At 38.0% G+C, this 19,776-nt stretch overlaps 1 protein-coding gene across 3 annotated transcripts in view; it reads left to right on the top strand.

Moving 5' to 3' along the window:
- The window catches only part of CNTN1 (contactin 1), a 244,928-nt gene extending 225,511 nt beyond the window's left edge, over positions 1-19,417 (top strand). For all 3 annotated transcript variants that reach the window (XM_071733630.1, XM_071733631.1, XM_071733632.1), the window contains 3 exons: positions 673-785; positions 2,142-2,298; positions 16,833-19,417. In XM_071733630.1, coding sequence (XP_071589731.1) covers positions 673-785; positions 2,142-2,298; positions 16,833-16,912 — 350 coding nt within the window. In that variant the 3' untranslated portion in view covers positions 16,913-19,417. The remainder of the gene's footprint in view (positions 1-672; positions 786-2,141; positions 2,299-16,832) is intronic.
- The last annotated feature ends 359 nt before the right edge of the window (positions 19,418-19,776 follow it).

Below are 19,776 nucleotides of genomic sequence, written 5' to 3'. Positions count from 1 at the left end.
TGCTCAGGGCTTTATTCAGTTCAGTCTTGAAAACCTTCAGGGACAGAGATTGCACAGACTGTCTGGGAAAGTTGTTCTACTGCTTGGCTTTTTCTGAGTATTAAGTCTGAGCTTCTTTTAATCAAATTTGTGCCTTTTGTCCCTTGTCCTTCTGCCATATTGCTTTGAAGGGCCTGAATCCTTCTTCCTTGTAATAACCCTGTAAGAACAGGGTTATGAGCTTATTGTGCAAAATGCAGTTAATGGTTTCTGCAGTGGGATACTCTGATTTCTACTGAGTTAAATACCATATAAATGCCTTTAAATGGTTAATTAAATATTTAATCTCAATGGATAAATATGACTTAAGCCACATTTCTGGGAGTTTCTGAACATAATTGCACACCAGCAAAGACACATGGTCAGCAGCATGGTGAAGGGTAAACTTTGGTCTCTGCCATTCTGGCAGCACAGAAACACAGAAAGATGAACCCACAAAGCAGCCACTGCATAAGCTATCCAAAAGTGTCTGGCTGCAGCTGTAGCAATTCGTTCCAGGAAGGAGACTATTCCTTAATCATATAAAGATCAGCCTAATTTCCCTTTCAAGATTTTTGCATGTCTTAATAAAAATGTCATTAAACTTTCATGAAACCTCGTTTGTGTGCACATTACACATATGTTATTTTTCAGCTCCAAGCCAACGTCCAAGAATTATCAGTTCTGTAAGATCTGGTTCAAGGTACATCATCACCTGGGATCATGTAAGGGCAATGTCAAATGAGTCTGCAGTTGAAGGATACAAGGTATGTTCTATGAAGATACTTTTTATGTTTGTGTATGCTACATGTGAAGCATTTTATTGACATTTTTGACTTTTGGTACCTAATCAGACTTGAACATAGTTTCATGCTAAAGATGAAGGTTTCATGCTCAGAGATCACAGATACCCAGTGCAAAGCATTGGACTGAGTCATTATGATGAGATTTAAACTTTGGGGCACTGACATTTTTTGGATCATAAGCCTTATTGTGGGAAAGTTTGGATCAGTGACTGCAGCAACCTGATTTTCCCTATGATTACATTAACTGTCTTGTGGCTAAAAATAATGCTTAAAAGAATTGTACACTTGGATAGTTTTTCCTTATGCCAGTATGCATTGTTTCAGCTTCCCTTTCTCATCTCCTTGGGATGTACAGTTCCTGGAAAACAAGTTCTTTAAAAGCCTAAGTTAGATGAAGAGAAGGGACACTTAACCTCATAAGGTGCAATTGCTGTTTAACTAGAGCAAGTGTACATACTAACTATAGGGTGTTGCGGCGAGCCTTTCTCTTGGGGACTCGGCTCTTCTTCGGAGCTCTCTTGCCATCCCTCTCCTCAGGCATCTTCATCTCTTGCCTCTTTCTGCTTCTGGGAGCATGCCTTTTATTTTGCCCTCCAGCCCCGCCCATTTCTGGCTGGGGCAGGCCCTAATTATTGGGCACAGCTGGGCCTAAGCTCCCAGTTCATTATCGGCGACACCTGAGGACTTGTGGTTCTTTCTACAATAGGGTGTATAAAAAGCTTAAAAAAATTAATTCCTGCTTAACTTTGCTACTTGCTTGCCAGTAAGGAAACCAGTATCATGTTCTATATGTACAAATTTTGCTTGAGGAGTTGAACTGGTTCTTGGGAATTGCTGACAGTGTTTCACAGATATGATTAGAGAAGGTGTGGGGATCTTTTCTAAAGGTCCCAATAGACATATACTATCATGTTTGCAACAGTTTAATGTTATTGAGATTTAATAATAAAATCAATAATTGTTTCTTTTATGAAAATGTTAATAAATTTTATGTCAGCAAACCCAGCTGAGTTCTCAGATTTTGTGGTTTTGCCACCCTTCTTTATCTGTCATTTAGTTACCTATTTCAAATCGAAGCTGAAATGTGGCTGAAATTATTTTTCATAATTTTATGACATAGAAAACAATGAAGAAACATCCTCTCTAGATTCACACTGCATAAAAATGGAAAAAGTAATATCAGCTACTAAGTTTTGATATAGGTAGGCTTCATATATAAATAAAAGCTAATGCTATCTCATCTATACACACCATATGTAGCTGTGTTTTTGTGGGAATGTAGCATTTCAGTAACTATACTTACTGTGTCTTTCCTAGGTACTTTATAGACCAGATGGACAACATGAAGGCAAGTTGTTTTCAACTGGAAAGCACACAATAGAGGTCCCAGTCCCCAGTGATGGTGAATATGTTGTCGAGGTCCGAGCACACAGTGAAGGAGGAGATGGAGAAGTAGCTCGAATAAAAATTTCAGGTGAGCAGATAGCTTCCCTTCTCTTTCCCACAGTCCTTGGTAATCTTGGACTGGATATTTCTTTTGTACACTATCCAGAGATGGATACACCATTCCCATCCAAAATTTGAGAGGTGACTGCGCTGAAAATTTGGCTTTATCTTACAATATCTCTGAAAACTCAGAATGCACACAGGACACTTGAGCATCCATACAGCTCAATCCTAGAAACACTGCCCATCTTCCAAATACCAGACTGTTTCTACTGGTGTCCCCAGTTGGGCTGTCCCTTCTAGCTGAGTCTTACAAGCATAACTCCATTTTTTTGTCAACTGCCACTGAGAGGAAAGTAACTGAGAAAAGTGAGTGGTCCACAGCGATCCATAGGCCAATTGATAAGCAAATTCTACTTTTCAGGGAGGAGAGGATCTGTGGCATGAAGAGGTAAATAAATAAGCAATGAGAAATGCAACATGCTCAACTTCAGGGTGGGCTGGATGATTGGTGAAGAGGGGAAGGAAACATGATTCAGGCTGATTCAACGTGTACTCAGTGTTGACTCTAATGTGATCTGAGGCATGGTCTGCACATCTTTTTCCTCTTAGTCTTGTAATTTAAGTAGTGCCTTAGCACATAAGTGTATGAAATAGAATGTATTGATAAACATCAAGGACTTGCATGGTGTCTTTGCAAGGTTGTGATTTAAACACTTGCATTATGTTTTTTTTTTCTTTTTTGTTAAAAAATAGACTTGAGGAATTATAAAGATAAAACATCAACAGTGTTCTTGTCAGACAGTCAGTGCAACCACTACTGTGTCTTAAAAAAAAATAATCAATGCCTGTACTATATTATCTGTATAATGTGAAGAAGATGCCCATTCTTAAAAGAGTGGACCTCTGGTCTGTTGGTTTTCAACAATATGTGTAGTTTATATCCACAATTCCACTCTTGATCCAGTAGACTCTAGATGTTGAGAATCCATCATTTACCAGATACTTTGTTCTCATTATTCATCACCTGCACTGTTGAAAATTTTTTTGCCAAATTTTTCTCTCTATTTATCTGGTTTGGGGATCTGGCCATTGTTTCCTTTTATAGCTTTTGTCTAGATTAAAGAGCTTTTTTCTGCCTGGTATGTTCTCCACCATTAAGAAATGTATATGTATCCGTCATGTGACTGACCAAATGCTAAACAGACTGAGTGCCTTAAATTTTTCTGTGATAACATTTTCTTCAGGTTTCAAATGATTTCAACAGCTTTTCACTTCAACTCTTCAACTTCCTTAAGTTCCTTTAGGACCACAGACACTCTAACTATAGGCACTGTTTCAATTCCTCTGTCTGTGGAAGTAGTCTCACCTCCCTACAATTACTACTCCCAGCATTATTCATGAAAGGCTTTCACTAGTCATTTATTTCCCTGCACTCTGCTTTAAAATGGAGTTTGGGTTTTTTTGGGTTTTTTTGTTCAGCACCATCTCTAAATCCTGTCTGGAATCTTTGCTTTCCAGGATACAGTGTCCCATTCTAATCTTTGTACAATGTCTCTTTTTAACTCGGTGTGTAATTTTGCGTGTGGCTATGACAAAGCACAGTGGGTTTGAATGGTTTAAGTTCCCACACTGTCTGTATTTCCATATGAACGTGTTGTTGTCATCACTCTTGACTTCTTTGGCATTTTCATTCATGTATACAGTTCCCTAGGTGTTTGCTTTTGGTTTTGATGAAAATGATTGGATTGTATTCAGTCCACTACTGTTCACTGTGGAATTACACTAGAAAGTCAGTGACCTCTTTCCAGTAATTGAGTTTTGAAATTTTCCAGTGACTGAATTCTTAATCCATTTAGCATTCAGTCTGTTAACTGTACCATTTTTATATGAGAATATCTTGGGTACTAAGTCAACCACTTTTCAAAAGCTGTAATACATTGCATTATATTATCATGCTCTGGGGGAATCACTTTAGCATATTTTTTGAGCTGAAAAAAAAAGTTGAAGCAACTGTTATATTTAGGACATGTCTTATGCATCACTTATATGCATTGTACCATGCATATATTATCATCTGGTATCAGAGTGGTTTAAAACCCTGTAGATAGCAGCAGGTAGATTACATCCCAGACTGGAAGCAGAGCCATCATGTCAGTAGTGTTGGTCCCAAACTGATTTGTCTTGTCTGGAAGCCCTGCCCCAATCCTGCCCCTACCCAGAGGTCAGCAGCTCTGGGAGAGTTGGCAGCCAACAAATGGTGGTTTGTAGAGTTTTATATTGCTTTATCTTCCATACTAAAGAATTTTTTTTATCCAAAACTTTTACTATACCCCAGCTAGACAGAGAGCAACTGTGGCACTGTTGGACTGGATAGAGGCAGCATCCCTAGACTCTGTTTAGTAAAGGAGATGGAAAAGGAGACAAAAGCCAGGGTCATATATTTGGAATACACAATACAAAGAAAATTAGGGAAGCTTCTCAGGCTGTTTCTAGGCTGAAAGCATACTTTTCCCAAAGAGCACATTGAAGTGTAATTTTAAAACCTACACATGGCAAATTATGTCTGCTAATTTTTAATCTACAGAAAACTTTCTACTAGTGCAACAGGGTTTAGAATAATTGCTCAAAAAGAGTGATAAAGTGGTGAGTAACGTCTGAGTAACCATCCTTTTCCTTAGAGATTTGCAAAGAGGAGATCTGGTTAGATATGAATGTGTGTTCTGATGGTCAGCTGTCCAAAATGGAATTTAAATATTTACAGAGAGATGTAAAACATTAGCTAAGACAAAACATAAGGCATCATATCAAATTCAGAGAAGATCATTGCATAAATTAGTGGGGACAATTAAGGAACTAGTGAATGGGTTCAGAATAGCCTGGATGTTCAGCAGGCATGACCAGATCTTAAGCAAACTGGAAGGCTGCACTGAAGAGACAGGAATGTCTAGAAAACATTTCTTCCAGACTGGTGTTTTCTTCCTGTTCACTGGATATCAAATCCAAAGTAATCTACATAATGCACCTAAGCTGGTGTCTAAAGTCCCATTATAATCAGTTGTCATCTAGGGTGTAATTCAAAAGCTTAAAGAAAGCCTCCAGCGTTTGAGATGCCCCAGATTACCAGAGACACGGACACAGTTCTGGCAGGCATGGTATAATCCATAGGGAACCTGAGGTCTTCTGGATCAGCAGCTGGAGGCCAGGCAGTACAGCAGAATCCTCTTTTCTCCTATGTTTCAGGCATATGACTCTCACCCTTTTGCAAAATAAAACCATTTTCTTGTGTGGCTGCTGGTGCTGTGCTAGGCTACCATGCTGTCAGCTTGTTGTAGGTGTACTCTGAGTAATTCTTAGCACTTGCTCAATTAGGTCTGAATGAGGTTTAAGTGCAAGAATATTTACACCAGGAACCCTTAACTAATCCTGAGGTCTTAACCTAGGTATTAAAAATGCAGCCCATTTTAACTAACTAAATTACGTTTGAAAGTCAAATGCAGAAGATACCAGAGACATATGTAATTTATAGCTCAACTTCTTTTCTAGGGGAGAAACTTTTGCTTTCCTCACCCTCTTCCTTCTCACAGAAAAAACAGTCACATGTTGAAGAGGGAGGCAAATGCCCCGCAGAAACTTCCACTGTTTCTAATTGAGAAAAATGTCAAGGAAGGTTACCAAACACAGCACTCTCACATGCATTTCTTTTTAGTGAACACCTTGAAATAGAAGTGCTTATCTTAAAATCACTTGCTGTTTATGTGCTGAGCTTTAATGTTTTTTAAATTTATTTTACTCTACACTTATAATCAGTGTAGAATACAGTCATGAACTGCTGTATTTTATTGGGCAGTGCCTGTTGTACAGTTAGAGGTCTGGGGATATTTTTCAAGCCCATTATAGTAAATTAATGATCTACACAATTTTAAATTGATTCCTGAGATACCACAAGCAGCTGAAGACTGGAACAACTCGTTTAACCAAAGAATTTTGTTTCAATGGCTAATAATAGGCTTATCTGTTTCCTTTGAAATATATTGAAGGCTGACTTGAGGGTTTTTTTGTCTCTTGCATGCTTTTTGGTTTCCATTGCTTTGTCATAATGCTAATGCTGATATTAATGTAATCAAAGCACTCTTGCAATCAGTAGGAACTCAAACCATATGGTGCTTGATTCCTTTCTCACTTCACTTGTGTAATTGCAGTGGCCTCAGTGCAATGAATTTATGCCATAGTAAGGAAAAATACAGTCAAGCTCTCACATTTCAATACTTCATCCCAGCTGGGAGAGAGGGCAGGGAAATTTCTGGTTTGGGAAAATATTGGGGGAAAAAAGGAAGGCACCAGGCACCTTCACCTTCAAATGTGAAATCAGTTTAATGTCTTAGTTTAATAATTAATAGAGTGGACAAAGAATGTATCACATATACTTATATCAGTAGGACAATATGAGAGCTTCTCTCTGTTCACCGCACACATCTATGTACACCTATGAATTTTATTTGTTAGAGGCTTGTATTAGTATCCTGAAAAAATATTTACTTTGAAGCATAGCTTTTTCAAAGAACAATGCAAAATTTTTTGTGTGAAGTAACTCATACAAACATTTTCATTGTCTTATCCTCTTATTTTTTTAATTATTATTTAAAAGGGACATTAGTATTTATTGAACATATTAGTGTTGAGTAAATCAGGTCATCATTCACTTTTAATGTGGTATCATCAGAATCTTTCTACCATAATTTGAAAATGTCCATCTGTTGCAAGCATGATTGTAGTAATAAGGAAAGAAGATAACAGAGGTAAAATTCATAAGTAATGCTGATGAAAACAGTCTTCTAACTGGCATGAAAATCCTTTGTTGCTGATCCTGGAACTTAAAGTATCCGTGACAAAAAAGGTAGCAAAAAGCTTTTACTAAATTAAAAATATTTTTCCAAAAGAGCTCTCCTTTAAAAGAAGAGTAACTTTCCTAATGCATTTGCTGTTGTCTCATGAATCAAAAATTAAGTAAAAAATTCTCAGAATACTCTCTAGCCTGGTAAATAAATGTGTATAAATTAGCATATTCAGTACTCTGGTACTCTGGTATTTCTCTTGATTTTCCTTCATCGTCGCAATTCATTTCATCACATTTCTAATTTATTGATATTGCTTCCTTCCAAGCCTTACACTGACATCTAGGTCTTAACAACTCCATACATTACACTGTATTCTGTGCTAGAACAACTATTTTCTTGAAAAGCCATATTCTCAATTTCAATTTCTTTTTCTCATATTTAAACTCAACAGTAGGATAGATTGCAGAAATGTTTTCATATCTAATTATGGTTTTTTTCTCCTGTGGTAATCCCAATGTTGTATGTCATTTGTTCATTTATATGGGAAAGCCCTGATACACAGAAGGTGTGAATACAACAAAATTTAATTTATAGCTATAAGGCTTGAAACTGAGCTGTTCTGTGGTGGTTGACGGACTTCATAGCTAGAAATTAGATGTTAGGGTACATAGATTTAAAATGCAACAAAGGTTTAAGAGAAGAATATCACACAAAAAAGGAGCAGAATAGGTTACTTATTATCAGAGAATACTGACAAGACAGGAATATGTAATTGTCATCCATCAGAATACAGGAAAGTGGCCACTGGCATGCAAAGGGCTGGGTAGCCTCCTCCTGCTTTCATCTCCAGCCTGAGCTGCCTCATGCCTGCCTTGGGACCTGCCTGCCAAATCCCCACTGATGGCTATTGCAGGGTGACATGAAGTCATGAGGAGTCTGCAGTGCCTTTAAACACCAGCAAAAAAGGAATATATTGCAACTTCATGTAGTTTGTTACTTGTTCTAACTTGTTCCATGTTAGAGATTTTGCTGACTATCCCCAATCTTGCAAGAATGCTATAGGTAAGTGTGACATTCACAGAAAATGTGTTCTTGTTGGACCTCAGGAAGCAGATACTGGAGGTACTAAAGAAAGATACTAAAGAAAGATACTATAAAAGTACAGAGAAAATCAGTACGGGTACCATGCTTAGAGAGTGAATTCTGGATGAGGCATGTGCAAGAGGAAAGGGGACTTCAGCTGAAGTAAGGAGGAGTCATGAAGAACAGGGAGAGCTAAATAGGAAGAGATTCTTCTCTTTTCTTTTTTTTTTTCTTTTTTTTTTTTTTAATACACTATTCACTCACATGGTGAGAATGAAGTTACTCAGTAAAATAAGCAGGCAGCAGATTGAAAACTATCCAAATAATACTCTTGTATGACACAAAATTAAATTGAACTTCTTGTGACAAAGTTACAAACAGAGGCTTCATCTGTCAGCCCATGTTTAAAACTATGTCCTATATTCAGCCTTTGACTGAGGAGCTACTGAACTGAAGCTATGAAATATCTATTACAGACCACTTGGAGTCAGTGTCCTGAGCTAGATGGGCCTTTGGTCAGACTCACTGCAGCTCACCCTACACTCCCAGCTTCAGAAAAGTGTACTATGAAATGCCCAAATTAGTTGATGGACAAAGGGTTAATTTTTCTTCTTAAACCCCTAAATAGTTTCTTTTTGGTTTTCAGCATCTTGGATATTCCCAACCAAAAAATGACTGACTTATAAGGTGTTTAAGGAGAAGAAGAAAAATAAATTTTGGTTCACTGTGCAGTTAGAATCCCTTTTTTAAAAATTCAGCAAGCTTTTGATTGCTACTGTTTTAGTAGGACCATCAATTCACCAATGAGTTAAAGGTCTGACATTCAAATTCTGTTTGGCTGAACTGTTCTTCCCCATTAATTTATCCAGTTGCTGAGCTATGTCATGCAAATACTTTAATATTTTTGTTATTGCACTCACACAGGAATACTATACTCTTTCACTTTAATGTAACAAAGTGCTTGTATTTCATATTCATTGCACTCTACCATTAGAAGAAGATGGAAAAAATCCAAAAGATTTAACTCTCTTCTGCTTAAATGTAGCAACATAGCAAAAAAGAATATCAATGAAAAAATCACATAACTCATAGAATGAATGCCAAGATTAGTATTTTGCTTTAATAATGTAATCCTTTTGAAGCATAATGATTTAATTTAATACAAATGCATATTCTGCTTTCACGCCTTAGTAGGCCATTTAACTATTGAACTATATTTATACAGTATTTTTAATTGCTTTGAGAAATCAAAGCCAGCCAAGTAGTGCTTGGAGTGAGTTAAAGTAATCTTTGAAAGACTCATCTCATTATTTTTGTTTCCCTTTAATAATCTAGACTAGATTGTAGGTGTGATCACAGAGGTGAAAGAATGAAGGGAATTCTTTCTAGTCATGACAATTCTTACATGTTTTAATTTTCAGTAGCAGTGGAACTGCATTATTCTGATCCTTGTGGTATTTTTCAGTTCAGCAGTTAACAATCTCTTACTTTTTATGGGTGCCTTGGAGTGGTGGCTTGCTTATACCTCTCACTTTTATGCACCTATGCTAGCCAGACTCCTTTTCTTCTTAGTGAGGGGAGAGATTCAGGTCCTAGGTTAGATGTCTGCTGGAACACCCCCTTTGATTAAACCTTTCTCTTAAGAGAACAAACCCCTGGTGAATCTTTGACAAAATCAGCAGTGGTAGTTTCACAGTTACTTCAGTGGCAAAGTCCAAGGGACTTCAGAAACGCTCTTTGGAAGGAAGGAAGGTGCACAGCTCTTTAGTTTAGTATTAAGGAAGTTTAGTTCTCTAGACTAGAAAACTCCAAAGTTTATCGTAGTGGAGAGGAGGGATTTAACAGAAGTACACAGCTGTAGAAAGAGCAGTTACAAAGATGATGAATCCAAGGTCATCTCAGAGGATGATTGAATTCCTCTGAACACCTGAAGGACTCCAGTTCTAAGATATTCTTGCCTTTAAAGATTAATACCATATATTCTACTTTTACCATCTTTCTAAATCCTGTTCATAGAAGCAATAGGTGGATAATTCAACAGAGCTCTTAGGAGGAGGCACAGGAACTGAACTACCTGGTCTGTCTCCTATGCCTGTTCAACACAGTTATATTAAGCCAGTGGGAAGGAAAGGAGGAATATTCTGTCAAAGAAGAAATGCTAGAAGTATCCATCTAGCTTAGTAGTTGGATAGTAGTAGTACTTAGTAGTAGTTCCATCTAAGTTCATGTGAGTGCTTCAGAGTATCATATCTGGTGCTTGTGGCTTTAGCTGTAGAGTGGCTGAAATAAGAACTTCTATCAGGAGAGAAACTCTAAAAGAAGATGAATTTGAAAATTTTTTCTCCAGAAACATAAAAATCTGCTTAATTTTTGGCTTTTCAGCTCCTACTGTTTTTAAATCAAGGCTGTAAGCCACTTTAGAAAGTATGTTTTAGGAAACTCTTTTGAGCTTGGCACAGAATGAATAAAAAGCTACTTAAACTGTATTGTATGGGAGGCAATATTTAGATGGTGTAGGATTTACATTAAAAGATCCTTTCTGTCCTTAACTTTGTAACTCAGCATTATTTTCTAATACTGCTCAGCAGAAATAAGTGAAATGTAGAATTTAATGTGTCAGCATCATTCACTCATCTGAACTGATGAGCAGCTGTTCAAAACTTTTTAGACACTGCTGGCTTGCTTAGATATAATCTATAAAAAAACATTTCCCTCATTTACCTCCACATGAGAATTTTGCCTTTCTCTTCCTAAAACAAGTATTTAATGAGTCTCTAAATTGTTATTATGTCTAATAATAGAACCTAGTCATGGGTTCTTCCAGTTCTTTTTCTGACATTACATAGTATGGAGCTTTATGTAGCTTTAAATTAAGTGTTTGCATTCAGTTATAATGGCTGTCAGTACATCTGTAAAATAATGTGCCCAGCTGCAGGGGGATGTGGTGCTAATCACAACCATTACTGCATGTACCTAAAAATTCCTAACAATACAAACTGTTAGAAAGCCAAATGAAGTTGCTAAGAAATGTATCAAATTAGGAACAATTTCTACTTTCCCCCCAGCTTGTTTGTTTGTTTTGTGTAAGCGTGTGTATATCTTCTTGCTAATTTCTACCTTCATCTATTTCTTCTTTTATTTTATCTTGGTTGAAGCTTGGCAAATTGGAGCATCCCCAGTAATCCCTCTGTATTAAGCAGGGTACCTCTTCTCTGGTTTATGCAGCATAAGATGCTTTATCCTGCCTATTCCTATTTGTCTTCTTTACCAAAGATCCTGTTACCCAGCTATGTTGGAAAATTGTATTGACCTTTCTGATTTAACAGCACCCAATTCTTCAAATGATATCCTTATCAGTAGAAATGATATTATTTTACTCTGGAGAAGCACACACTGGGCCAGCTGCTTGCTTTCTTCTTTTCTGCAGTAACTTTCACGCTCAATTTAAGTTTTATTTTCTGCTTCACTGAATAGAAAGGCCAAATTGAAGCTGAGCTGTCCTGTTGAACTAACATTTTCTTTTCTTCTTCTCAGCCCACTGGTTGATTCTGCTGCATATTTGTCACATTGCTCCCAAGCCCTGGTGATCCCCAGTTCTGCTTGCAAGCTGTGCTCAGGGAGCAAAGGGAGGGAGGCTGTGTTTTGGCAGCACTGCCTGCCTTCTGCTTCACCTCCCTCTTTCTCAAGGGCTGAGTGGTGATGGGACTTTCCTGTACATGAAGCCAGTTTCAGGAGCCCTGCATTGCACTGTACATGCTGTACAAGTTTTGTCACACACTGCAGAGGGACGGTGGCCTCTCCCTGCCATGGAGCCATTGAGACTGGGCCCTTCTGTTCTTGTAGAACCTGAGGGCATCCTTCATCCTCTGATGTGTGAGCCAGGCTGCCAGGCTGAAAGGTGAAGATTTTTCAGACAGGCTTTTAATGTACCTCAGTACTTATGCATGCCACGTTGTTCCCAAGAACACAGAAATTCCAAAAGCATAGTATTTTTCCTGTTAATTAACCACCACTTTACACCTGAAGAGTTTCTACTGTTCACCTGTGGTACCATGTGGACTATTTGCAAGTGAAGAGTGACATATCTGGTGTTTACTTGAAATTAATTTATTTGTAAAAAACATTCACAAATCCCTGATTTCTTCAGCAAGGAGAAATGGTTTCCTTGCTCAGGAATCCCCAGACATGCCAGCTGGTGAGGGAAGATCTGCTCTTTTTCTACTTTTCAGGTTTAAAATGAGACCTTATCTTTTTGGCCTCCAGTTTTTTTCCTGAAAAAACTATTTTGATGAAACACCTTCAGTGACTGTCTCAGAGGATGATCGAGTTCCTCTGAATAACTATCAGCCCTAATTTCTGAGGCAATGCAGAATACATTTATGCAAAACCGTCGACAGCCAAGTGTTTCACCACACCAGACAAGCAGTGCAAACAGATGAGCTGTTCTGGAGGGGTGAGCTACCAAAACTCCTTCCAAGCTCCTCCTGCTGCTTCAGCAGGCACTTTCCAGCACTGAACACCTTGTCCTAGCTGAGCACATGATTCAGCCTTACTTGGCCTGGCAGTGCTCCTGGTGCTGCTAGTGAGCCAGTTTGTCTGGAGTGATCACTGACAACTCGAGTGACAAGGCAGATGCTGAGATGTACAACAAGCCTGTAGGTCATACAGGAGAGCCTGAAACTCACAATATGTATGCAAAGTACAACTGCAATTATTGCCTGGGTCACAGGAGGAGCCCCATAGGTTGTTCTTGCTCTTTTTTGTTGAGTATATTGCTTTAAAAGAGCACATTTTAAAAATGTTACCCATGGTCTTCCTCTTAACTCTCCATGCAAAAGAATGCGTAATGAATAGTAACACATGTGAAGGGGAAGAGGCAGCTGAGAAATAATTTATGTGCATTGATAGTGAAGTAGTAGCCCACCAGCTGAAAATGATCTCATTTTCCAAAGGGTCCAAGGCATCTTTTCATTTTGGCAGCTCAGGTCTGTAGCAAGGCCAGAATGAATGGCAAAGAAGCCACTGTAGCTGCCTGCCAACACCGTCAGGATGCCAGGTGCCATTGCCAGAACAAAACAAAACGTTTAGTTGGCTCTGGCATATGGATTTTCAAGGAGGAGAAGACAGACATAACACTGTGGGGTGGACAAACAAAGCCAGGCCATCATCAGCCCTTCAACTATATGTTTTTAATGTTCTCTCATTTTCTTCTAATAGGTTTAAAGCTGTTCTGCAGATGCACAGCAATCCTCAACACAGCACAAAGCACAGACAGCATTATTGCCATCCTATACATGTGCTCTGCAACAAAACAGCAATTCCCAGGGTTATGAATTACTCAGTAGCGTCTTTCTTGAAAGCTTTATGGCACAGGTGAGAGGAAAATTTCCTCGTGCCCAAACAAAGGTGTTCCTAGACAAAGGAAAGTTGGACCCATGACTTAGCAGTGATGCCAGTGATGCAAGATAAATATATTCTAATTAGTTCAGTTATTTTCCATTTAGCATGAATAGGGATAGCAGAATTTAAATCATGTCAGCTAGCACTGTTTTTCTTTTGCACTATGCTTTCATGAATGGTGAGATGGTATTTCCAGCTGAGAAAAGTGGAATTTCTTTTCAGAAGCCAACTGAAAGAACTACGAACCCACTCACGTCTTTTACTCAGTTAAGAATAACCCAAAGAAATTAACATTGCCTCCCTTCCTTCTTTTCTGTTCTACGTGGATAGATATGAAAACACACAGAAAAAAGATATTAATGAAGCCTGGTAGATGCTAAATAAATAAACAAACAGAGCAAGCAAAAATACCCTTTTTAAATCTTTTTATTTCAGGTTGCCTAATTTTTTCTCAGAGAAGTGGACGAATGTAGTTAGAAGCAAGGAGAAACAGAATATGGGGCGGGTTTGCATTTACCTTTCTTAAAGGAAATTAGAGACAAATAAAAATAGACAGCTCAGATGGAAGAACAGTCCTTGGGTCCTGGACCAAATGTAATTTCTTTAAGAAAAAGAGTAGGAATTTGACCATTCTTTCAGAAAAGAACAAATCTGTTTTGCAAAACAGACAAAAAGGTAGACTCATATCTTAGCGAGCAACAAAATCTACATTACAAACTTAAATCCTTTACAAATCATACTAAATACCAGTCCTGGTAAGGAAAATTTCCTTTTTTCTTACTTCTATTAAATGTGTCATAGCTTGTGTCCTGAAAAGTGTGTTGCAGGGACTGTGTAACACAGATAGCAACTTTCTATCTACCTGAACCACTCATGCAGCATGAGAAGAGTGGCTCTGGAGAAAGCCACAGCAGCACGGAGGATGCAGCTCCACTCTCTGTGCTCGTGTCAGGTTTGCTTTGCACTCCCTCTAATCCAGTCCTATGCAGGGCATCCAGTAGAGCTCCCCAGTGGAAAATAAACCCCAATAAAGGAGACAGCTGAGATACTTTAAAAACACTCTGCTTCTCAAACAAGGAGAGTCATGTAGATATGACAATGTTCAGTACCAGGAAACTAAGAAAACTGATGTCATTTAATCCAAACTAATTATTCAACACTATTTCCTGACAACAAAAGCTGAGAAGGAGTTTTGCCACAAGAGGATCAGCTCATGATTAGCCAAGGAATAGCTTGGAGCTTGTGTATGTTGGCAGGGCACTTTCCCACTGAGAAAAAGAAGTAGTTCACATATGACAGCTACACAGATGACCAGAAACGAATTTCCTGGTTCACAAATCTGAAAGTAAGATTTCTAAACAGACCCCTAGATTTTTGTTTATTTTACAATCCAGTTTAAAAGGTACTGATGTTGGGAAAAGGGCCAAAAATGTCATATCTTAGAGATAAGTAACATTTAAAGAAAATAATGATGTATTTTTAATAACAAATTGCTACCATGGTTTAAGACATATATCAAAGAATTGCTTTAATGCCTGCTTCATTTCCACATGCATATGAACAGCTGCAGGCACATCCTGTCATGTGGTATTTGGTCACCACATAAGCACAGATCTGTTCCTGGGATGAGGAGGGCACACACTCCTCTGACACTCTAGAGAGAGAGATTTGGGATGAAAGGTATCTTTACACCTGGGCTCTCTCCAGTGCAACACATGTACTCTGTGTATATATCTGGTGGAACTTGGGTCTTCCCACCATACCAATGCTCACGAGTTAGTTGGGAAGTACTCTAATAAACCAGCTGTGAAGAAAAAAGACTGAGCACTCTAGTTTGAGGTATGCTTCCAACTGGTTTTCCAAACAACTGCCTGAAAACTGATATTGTTTGGAGGGGGGTTGTTTAAAGCTGAATGAGAAGAGAAGATAGTGCTACGAACACAGGGAACTGCAGATGAAGGCTCAGTTAAATATCTCTGTTTGCAGAGAAGTACCTCTCCCCAGCTCAGAAATTAACACTGTGTACAATATCCTTATTTGTTTAAGGGACTGCACTTTCATCTTGGAATTGCAAGTACCACGTGCATGGGATATCAGAGGAGATGCATGGGGTAGTTGTGACCAAAGTACAGGACCTGGCACTTAGCCTTGCTAAATCTCACAGAATTGGCCTCAGCCCATTGATTCAGCCTGTCCAGGTCCCTCAAAAAAAGTCAGCACTCTCCCCCAACTTGTTGTTGTCTGCAAACGTAATGAGAGTGCACTCAGTTCCTTCATCTGTATCACTGATAAATATATTAAATAGAATCATGTGTTACATTTTCAGTATTTCAGAAGAACACTTGCTGAGAGCCATGCAGTGGGATGGTTCCAGCCGCATGTGTTCAACAGCAAGATGAGCAGAGAGCTCATCAGTCCTGCACTGCCCATGTGCTGCCATCCTGACCTAGGATGAAGCTCCTCTCTGGGAGGAAAGAAGACCCTGTTCTCCAGCTCCTTTGGCCCATCTCCAAGACTGACAGACAGGCACAGCTTGGCTGGGTTATTTTCTCTTATTGACATTCTTAACAGGGAGCTGGACCATGGCAACACAAGCCATTTTACCCAATAACAATTCTTATGCCTGTTTGCCAGAGCAAGTCAGGTTAAGTTTGTAAGCTGTCAATTAATATTTTTCGGTCTAAAAATATTTGTTTAAGAAGGGCCCTGGTGACTTTAGCAGACATAGATGTGTAAATGCCACACTGCTAGAAGTCAGCCATCTGGATTTTGTAATCTGGCAGGTAAACAAATGGACCAGGCTCTTTGACATCTCTCAGGTTATTGCTGATCATATGAACATTAACATTTCCAAAGGTGTCTCTTTGCTTCGTCACATTTCAAAGACTCCATTAATTTTGTTTTCACACGTTTAAATATTTATTTTGACCTTTTACCTCCTGGTATAACCTTCTGACTGGTTGGACTGGCCAAATCAAAATACACTGATGTGTTCTGAATGGCCTCACTGCTTGTCTAAACACGCTGCATAAACAGCTCTGGCAGAACAAAAGAGTTCCCTGGGGTACTGTAACAGTCTCTTTGTCCTTTCCACATTACCCATGCAGGTAGGGGCTGTGCTGAGATCCACCAGCTGGTTTTCTTACCACTGCATGTTTCTACTCATGCCCAGGGTTGTTTTTCCCACTGTCAGTACTGCTAAGGAAGACCAACACGGTGTTGTTGTCTGTTTGATGTGCAGGTGCCACTGCTGCGGTACCAACTCTGCACCTGGTCCTGGTGGTGCCTGCCCTGGGTGTCCTGGCCTGCTCGGGATTCTGAATGTAGCTGGATTTACCTTGTCCTCTGCCCAACAGAAAGGACTCCCTGTGAAGATGAGGACCACGATTCTTTTTGATTCCTGTGGCACCATCCTAAGCCAAATAAATTACACTTTAAAATAAATTACCCTACCGATTTCCTATGAACTTTAAGAGGACCGAGGCATCCAGGAACTCCTTCATGAAGTAAATCAACTTTTGAAAGGCTAAGAAATGTTTTTAACTTGTTCCAATATGCCTTATAAAACACTTATGCTGATCTGTGACAGTTGCATGATTCGGTCCAATGGGGCAAGTTACAGTGTTAAAACCCAATAACATAGGCTGTACAGTGAAAGTGAAATCACCATACGTAGGTGCTTTAACTTGAATAACAAATTGTGAAATATAATAGAGATTGAAATGTTGATTGTATGTGATAAATGTAAGAGTACTACGTCTGTCTGTACTATCCTATATGTTTTGTGTACTGCATATTTTTGAATGGCCCCATCATCATTTCTTTGGATTACTGGTTTTTAGAGAGACAGTCAAAGCAAAAACATTGCATTTTTTTAGAGCTATATTTCTTGAGGCTACTGGATGGAATTTGAAGGACTTGAAATAGAAGTCAGTGACAAGGAACTTTTTATTTTAAGTATGTTCAGAACACCTGACATGCATAGCATGCTCAGCTTAAAGGAATTTACCTGTGCTTCACTGATGCAAGATATACCGTATTGTTTTCTTTAAACCATTATGTTGAAAAATTCCATTGTGGTCATTGCTGATTTTAGGAGTCAAATCTTGGCTTTCAGGGAAGCAGTGAAATATATTGGTTTTGGTTAATTATTATTATTACTATTATTACTGTTAAAGTAGCAATATAACACTTAGGAGTTTGGAGGTGGAGTCCATGTTAAGATCAGCCGGGTGGACCATGAAATGGTAGGAAATGTATGTTATTTTTTGAAGTGAAAAGATATAAAATATAAAATAATAAAAAAGATATAAAATAAATGGTGAAAACAAACTAGCACAGTAAAAAAAAATTATTATATTTACATTTTTATGCTGCAAATGCCAGATGTTACTTTCGTGTGAAGGTGTACATTTGGGAGAATTATATGCTTTTTGAAGAACTTGATATTATTCTAGTGTTCATAGTGTTGTAAATAAGAGTTTTAAAGTTCTGAGATCGTCTCCCTATTTAATAGAGTACTGAATGATCCAACTGTGTGTTAGTACATGAAAATCAGATCCCAACTGTTAGTCGAAGCTAAATGTTTACTATGGCCTTTGCAAAATGTGAACTCAATTAGAGACAGAGAATGTTTTTGTTCTGACTGTGTCTAGAGTGTTTCAGGGTTGGGTTTTTTGTTGGTTTGTTTGGGTTTCTTCAAGTTGTTAAAGAAATGCACATTCCTTTCACTTTCCATGGTATGCTGGGAATTAGTTTGAGTGTGAATGTTGAAGAAACACAGTGATATTGAATCAGCTGGCTCAAGTAATAGTGCAATGTCTGATGCTTCAAGAATTATAAGCTTTGAATCATATTTTATTAGCACAACCTTGCTAGCTACTTAGAAATAGATTTTATCTTTTTAGAACTGATGCTGTAGAGGTCCGTAATAATATTTACATGAAGCAAGAATAGGACTATTAATAATTTACACCCCCTCTTTTATTTGTGTAATTTTGTACTATATATTTACATGTAAAAGTGTAGAGTCTTCATTAAGAAGTATCAATAATACTGGTTTAGTTTAATTTTAACTATTTGTTATAAAATGAAAATTTTTTACGTAGGTGAAAGTGATAACTTCCCTATAGAGGAATGTCAAAGTGTCAAACACTACTGAGTTTCATAAATTGTATAATTATTTGAAAGATAAATGAGCTGTCTTCATACATAAGAAACTAATATGCTGTAAGCCTTCTGTACAAAACAACTGTTTTACTGTGTTTCATTTTGTTTGGTTTTTTTGCAGTATGACTCATTTTTATATAATATACAACCACAACTAAAACCTTTTGCCAAATGCATGATTGCCTTTTACTTTTCTAATACATGGTGTGTAAAGCAAAATTATTTCATTTTTGCATGGAACTGATTTGGAAGGAAAGCCACTTCTTTTTTTAAATCAACAGCACAGGTGAGATAGGTCTCACACACTGATCAGATAGTCTGGAGATTTTTCTGTTTCACATAATTGTGTAAATTTAACTGGGACCTTCAGTTTCAGATTGCTGTCAAGGAAAACTAACTAATGTATCATCTGCTTCAGAACACAAGGTTCTTAATTAAAGTTTATATAGATAGACATATTTGTTGTTTCTTTATATTTCAGGAAACTTGATATTACTATTATTTGATACTGATGGATATTGAAATGTTTTTTTAGTTACTTTTTATCTTTTTTTTTTTTTTCCAAACAAGTAGAGCAGGACCGTGCTTTGTCCTTTTTATGAATGAAAGGTAAATTACAATTAAATAAATGTATTAATGTTACTCAAAATACAATAACTGTCTTTTGAATTGGAACTTTCTGATTTCGTAACAGTGATGTGAACATCTGTGACAGTAAAGGTGGGAATGAAATGAGGTCCTGTGTGTCCCTGCCCTGCCTTCTCATGAGTTTTGCTGGAGTTAAAAAGCTTTTGTGAGATAAGGATGGCTGTTCTGCTTTGATTATAGGTGATAGAAATAGCAAGATTTTCCTGGCATCAGTGGCAGAGGGTCTCCTAAGACCTCTTCAGCATTTCTGGAAGCACAAGTTAACCGATTTCTTTGCAGGTAATACTTTCTCCTCCATAGATATATTACAAATAAAGGCAGCCAAAATGGCAAAACTTCATGCTGATGATATACTTTGTGTGATCTTG

This window comes from Heliangelus exortis, chromosome 1 (assembly GCF_036169615.1).
Source record: "Heliangelus exortis chromosome 1, bHelExo1.hap1, whole genome shotgun sequence".
NCBI classification, from domain to species: Eukaryota; Metazoa; Chordata; class Aves; order Apodiformes; family Trochilidae; genus Heliangelus; species Heliangelus exortis.
The sequence above is the reverse complement of the archived record's forward strand: the minus strand, read 5'-3'. Positions and strand labels throughout refer to the sequence as shown.